General features: G+C 43.8%; 1 protein-coding gene across 1 annotated transcript; it reads left to right on the top strand.

The window, feature by feature from the left end:
* The first annotated feature begins 5,514 nt into the window (after window positions 1-5,514).
* Window positions 5,515-5,946, top strand: LOC140036431 (uncharacterized). The gene has a single exon (XM_072077838.1). The coding sequence runs from the start codon at window positions 5,515-5,517 to the stop codon at window positions 5,944-5,946; it is 432 nt and encodes a 143-aa protein (XP_071933939.1).

Below are 5,946 nucleotides of genomic sequence, written 5' to 3'. Positions count from 1 at the left end.
TTGGTTTAATCAACTGCTACATTCAAGTTGCACGGCGAGGCCAACATTTTTTTCTTGATGGCCAGATATAATGTAGTCATCGTACACTTTTTAATAGCACAGTCCATTTCTTTTAAAATAACAAATTCATGCTTTTTTAAAAAGTGTACCCAACTTGTGACTATTGAGGGGTATAGAAATAGTCATTTGTCTAGCGTGACTGTAAGACTGGAGGTTCCCAAATAAAAAAAAAAAAAAAAACAAGACGAAAGGTTGGGGTACTTGAACCAGGCATTCCGCAAAATAGGCAAGTTGGCTAAAAAAGAAAAAGACAAACAGGTAAAAAGGAATTCACAATGGTTGCCGGTTGCCTTCCCCGTACAAGAATGTTGATGATGCAAGTGTAGGTTGCTGGTTGATTTCCTCGCACACAGGAATGTTGACACGATAATTCCTATTCTACACCTGATTTGCTAATCCTATTCTATACTTTCACCTGATGGTGAAATTTTTAGGACAGTCATTCTCTAGTGAAATTTTTAAGAAAGTCTAGAGAAGAAATGCAAGTCCAGAGAATTTGATCCTTTGACTTATATCCAAGAAGAATTAAACTTGGAAAAGAAATGCAAGTCAAGAGATTTAATCCCTTACACTATATCCAAAGAGAGCCCCAAGCCTTTTCCTAATGACCAACTATTCTAGGAATAGTTGATTGCCATGCAATACATGTATTTTCATAATTTGCTGAGCACACATCAAGGTTTTTGACAACGTGGGAGATTTACCCGAGACGGCAATTTCTACACTATTGTCTTTTACCGGGGGGACTGCACGAGAAACTAGGCAAGGCGCAGGGGATAGCGAGTGCGAGGGCAGGGGAGCCATTTGGCAACGGGTCTCCTCCCTGTAATAAAGTCAACTCAGTAGTAGAAGGCGTGAAGGAAAGGCAAGGGAAGGCGTGACAACAGGAGGAAGATGCAAGAGAAGTCGTGATCCAGTTGGAGCCAACAGTTAGCCGCATAAGGAATAAGAAAGCGCGAAGACAGGAACAGGGAAGGTGTAGAGGAATTAATGAAGGCGCGACCCATCGACCACGCCTTCACTAGAACTCACGTTGTTCTTGCTGAAGTTGGATCTCACTGAGCTTGAAGATGCTACTTACACATGTCAATTCCTCATTGGTTACTTTAAGGAGTTAGTTAGTATAGTTTCTATAAAAAGATACGAGTATGTAATTGGTAGGAATCAATTTTGTTAGATTTGTTATTTCATCCACAGAGGGAATCCCCCTTCTGTTATCCTTCTCCCAATTTCCTGCATTCTTTTTCCCCTTCTTTTCTTTCCCGCCAATTCATATTCTGTATTAGTTTGAAGTTCATCAATACAAGGAAGCATTTCCATAGCTGAATCCAATCAGACCTGAGCTAACCTTACTTGTTCTGTTTATTCAAATTCCATTCCTGCAACAATTCTGGTTCTGTACCACAACAGTGGTATCAGAGCTGGTCTTACGAGCCATAGGGATGACAAAAAATCAGGACGAAGCTTTGAGAAGAGAGATAGTGGAACTAGGTAGTGTGGTCAGAACCTTCACCAACAAAAATGAAGGAATGGAGCAAACCATCAGATCAATGGAATTCAGGCAGGATGCTACTGAAAAATGATTGAAGGGGCTGGATCAGAAATATGAAGGTATGATGAATATGATGGCTCAACTGATGACTAAAATAAACGATCGAGGGAAGGAATTCGAAGGGAGCAGCAGTTCTAAGGGAGTAAACCAACCTGAGGGATCTAAGTTGGAGCCATCAAAGGAAGTGACTGGAAGAAGAGAGTTCAGAGCCATCAACAAACTGCCTAAAATGGATCTACCCATCTTCGATGGGGACAACCCAAGGGAATGGATCAGGAAAGCTGACAAGTATTTCAAAATACATGGAATAGAAGACGTAATGAAGACTGAGGTAGCAAAGCTGTACTTCAGGGATAGAGCAGACATCTGGTTCCATGGAGTCTTTCATGGAAGGGAAGCTATACCTTGGGAAGAGCTAACTACTGCTCTGTGCATCAGATTTGGGGAAGGAAAACCTGAGGAGGCAATCGAGGAGTTCAACAAGCTGGTGCAGATTGGATCAGTAGCTGACTACCTGGAGAGATTTGAAATGCTCAAAGCACTGGTAATGCCAACCTTACCACACTTAACTGATTACTATTATAAAGCATGCTTCATGAGTGGATTGAAAGAGGAAATTGTCAACATGGTAAAAATGTCCAAACCAGAAACCTTAGCTGATGCCATTGAAATAGCCAAGTTACAAGAAAAAAACTTAAGGGCTATACAGAAGCTACACAAAGCCGTCCCATCTAGCTTTAGCAGTCAGAAAAGCCAAACGAAAATGCCCTCTCATACCAGATGGAACCAGGACAATGTCAAAAACACCCCTAGATTCCCCAATCAGAATGCAACACACCAAAATCAATTCAAAAGGATATCCCCTGCATAATTTAACCTGAGGAGAGAGAAAGGATTGTGCTATAAATGTGCTGAGCCATACACTTTAGGACATGTGTGCAAGCAGTCCCATATTCATTACTTATTGGCCGAAGGAGCTGAGACTACAGAAGGGAGCAAGGAGCAGGAAGATGAGGTCTATTGTGACTGTATCAATAGAGAGTTGGTGGATGAGCATATAGAGGTATCTGTACATGCCTTGGCTGGAGGAGCAGGTCACAAGACCATTAAGTTGAAGGGACTGATTAAGGGGAGACAGGTTACTGCACTAATAGACAGTGGCAGTACACACTATTTTCTGGATGAACAACTAGCGAAGGAGCTGAAGCTCAGCACTCAGGGACCTAACCTGATAGTCAATGTGGCTAATGGGGAAAAGGTGGAATCCAAAGGGCTGGACAAACCTCTACGGTGGGAAATGCAAGGTCATCAGTTCCAACATGCGTTCAACACCTTAAGATTGGGAGGCTGTGACCTAATCCTTGGAGTAGATTGGCTGGCCAAGCACAGTTCCATAGAATTCAATTTCAAGGAACTCAGCATGTTAATCCACAAGGGGGAGCACGAGGTAACACTGAAAGGAGAGGATACCAGCACAAGATTAAGGATGATCAGAGGAGGTAGGCTGGATAGGTGGATGAGGAAACAGGCGTATGGGGTGGTAGCACAACTGGTGGCAGTAGGAGAGGAGGGTGAAACAAGACAAATACCTGCTAAAGTCAGTCAGGTGCTAGATCAGTACAAGGATGTCTTTGAAGAACCCAAGGGAATGCCTCCAACCAGGAGCCATGACCACCAAATTGTTCTGAAAGAGGGAGCTAAGCCTTTCCAGATGAGGCCATACAGGTGCCCCTATGTATAGAAGACAGAAATTGAGAAACTGGTAAAAGAGATGCTGGAAATAGGCATCATACAGCCTAGCAGCAGTCTTTTTGCCTCTCCAGTGTTGCTAGTTAAGAAGAAGGATGGAACATGGAGCTTCTGTGTGGACTACAGACGCTGAATGAGTTAACAGTGAAGAACAAATTTCCCATGCCTATGATTGAGGAACTGATAGATGAGCTGCATGGGGCCAAGTGTTACACAAAAATTGACTTGAGGACAGGATACTTCCAGATCAGAGTCAAGGAGGATGATATTCTAAAAACAGCTTTCAAAACCCACCAGGGACTATATGAATTCAAAGTCATGCCCTTTGGCTTGACCAACGCACCAACAACTTTCCAGAGCCTGATGAACCAAGTTTTTCAAGGTCAGATGAGGAAACATGTGCTAGTATTCTTTGATGATATTCTAGTATACAGTCCAACACTAGAATCGCATGTGAAGCATGTAACTGAAGTAATGAGCTTACTAAGGCAGCACCGGTTATATGCCAAGATGAGCAAATGCTCTTTTGCTCAGTTACAAGTGGAGTATCTGGGACACATAATATCAGCAGAGGGAGTTCAAGCTGATCCTAAGAAGATAGAGTGCATGGAGAACTGGCCCAAGCCAACCAATCTCAAGCAGCTAAGGGGATTCCTGGGTCTGACAGGCTACTATAGGAGATTTGTCAAGGGATATGGAGCCATAGCGAGGCCTTTGACAAATCTACTGAAGAAGGACAATTTCCATTGGAATGAGGAATCAGAAAGGGCTTTTCTGGAGCTTAAAAGGGCCATGTGCCATACCCCTGTGCTAGCAGTGCCTGATTTCACACAACCATTCATCATTGAGACTGATGCATGTTATAATGGCATAAGTGCTGTCCTGATGCAGAACAGGAGGCCCATTTCCTACCTTAGTCAAGCCCTGGGACAGAAGAACATGGGGCTGTCAATCTATGAGAAAGAGCTACTAGCACTAGTCACTGCTGTAACCAAATGGAGGCACTACTGGGAAGGGCATCACTTCATCATCCACACTGACCATCAGAGCTTAAATACTTGCTGGAACAAAGGATCACTACTCCTCTCCAACAGAAGTGGCTCACTAAGCTGCTGGGACTAAGCTACGAAATTCACTACAAGAAAGGAAAGGACAATGTAGCTGCAGATGCACTTTCTAGGCAGGGCAGAGAAGGGATAGGGGAGTGCACAGCCATATCTTGTGTAGTACCTGCCTGGATTAAGGAAGTAATAGAGAGTTATGAGGGGGATGAGTGGGCTCAGAGGACCATATCACTGGTACTGCTGACTTCTACACAAGCCCCAGACTACACTTACCAGGATGGTATTCTCAGGTACAAAAGAAGATTGGTAGTAGGAGGACAAGGGGACACCAGGAAGAAGCTTATCACTGCACTACATGATTCACAATTAGGAGGTCACTCAGGTATTCAAGCCAGCTACATGAGAGCCAAGCAATTGTTTTACTGGCCAGGGATGTACAAGGAGATCAAAAAAATAGTTCTGGAATGTGACACCTGCAGGAAATGTAAAGATGAACACGTGGCTTATCCGGGGCTGCTACAACCATTACCTATCCCCCAACACTCATGGAGCCATGTTACTATGGATTTCATTGAAGGGCTGCCTCAATCAGAAAGGAAGAACACCATAATGGTGATAGTAGATAGATTCACCAAATATGCCCACTTCATCAGTCTAGCTCATCCTTTCGATGCACCAAAGGTAGCTAGACTTTTCATTGATAATGTCAGTAAACTACATAGGATTCCTCAGAGTATGCTATCTGATAGGGAAAGGATATTTGTCAGTCAGTTCTGGGGTGAATTGTTCAGCATGTTGGGAGCTAAGCTGAACTACAGCACAGCTTATCACCCTCAGACTGATGGTCAGACTGAAAGGGTCAATCAAGTGTTAGAAATGTATCTCAGGTGTCTGACTCATATAGAGCCTAAAGGATGGAATCAGTGGTTGTCATTGGCAGAGTGGTGGTATAACACCTCACACCACACAGCCATTCAAATGACTCCCTTTGAGGCATTGTATGGCCTCCCCCCTCCTTAACTGGCTTTAGGGCCATATCTTCAGACTAGAGTGGCGGCAGTGGGGGACTACATCAAGGAAAGGCAACAGATGGACAACATGTTAAGACAAAACTTGAAACAGGCACAGGAAAGGATGAAGAAGTATGCTGATGAGAAGAGGAGTGAGAGGGAATTTAGTGCAGGAGATTGGGTACATCTAAGGCTACAACCATATAGGCAGAGCTCAATAGCCTTGCGGGGAAACACCAAGCTTTCAGCAAAGTACTTTGGCCCCTACCAGATAACAGAAAAGATAGGAGAGGTAGCATACAGGCTGAATCTACCAGCCTCTTCAAAGGTATCCCCTGTCTTCCATGTGTCGTTGCTCAAGAAAAAGATTGGTGACACGGCCACACCTACGCTCCAACTCCCAAAAACGAATGAGAAAGGTCATTGGCGAGTAGAACCAGCAGCAGTGATTGGTAGGAGGATGGTAAAGAAAAGGAATGCTGCTACAACTCAGTGGTTAATCCATTGGTAG

This window comes from Coffea arabica, chromosome 2e (assembly GCF_036785885.1).
Source record: "Coffea arabica cultivar ET-39 chromosome 2e, Coffea Arabica ET-39 HiFi, whole genome shotgun sequence".
Classification (NCBI taxonomy): domain Eukaryota; kingdom Viridiplantae; phylum Streptophyta; class Magnoliopsida; order Gentianales; family Rubiaceae; genus Coffea; species Coffea arabica.
Note: the sequence above shows the minus strand (reverse complement) of the source record. Positions and strands in the feature narration are given on the sequence as shown.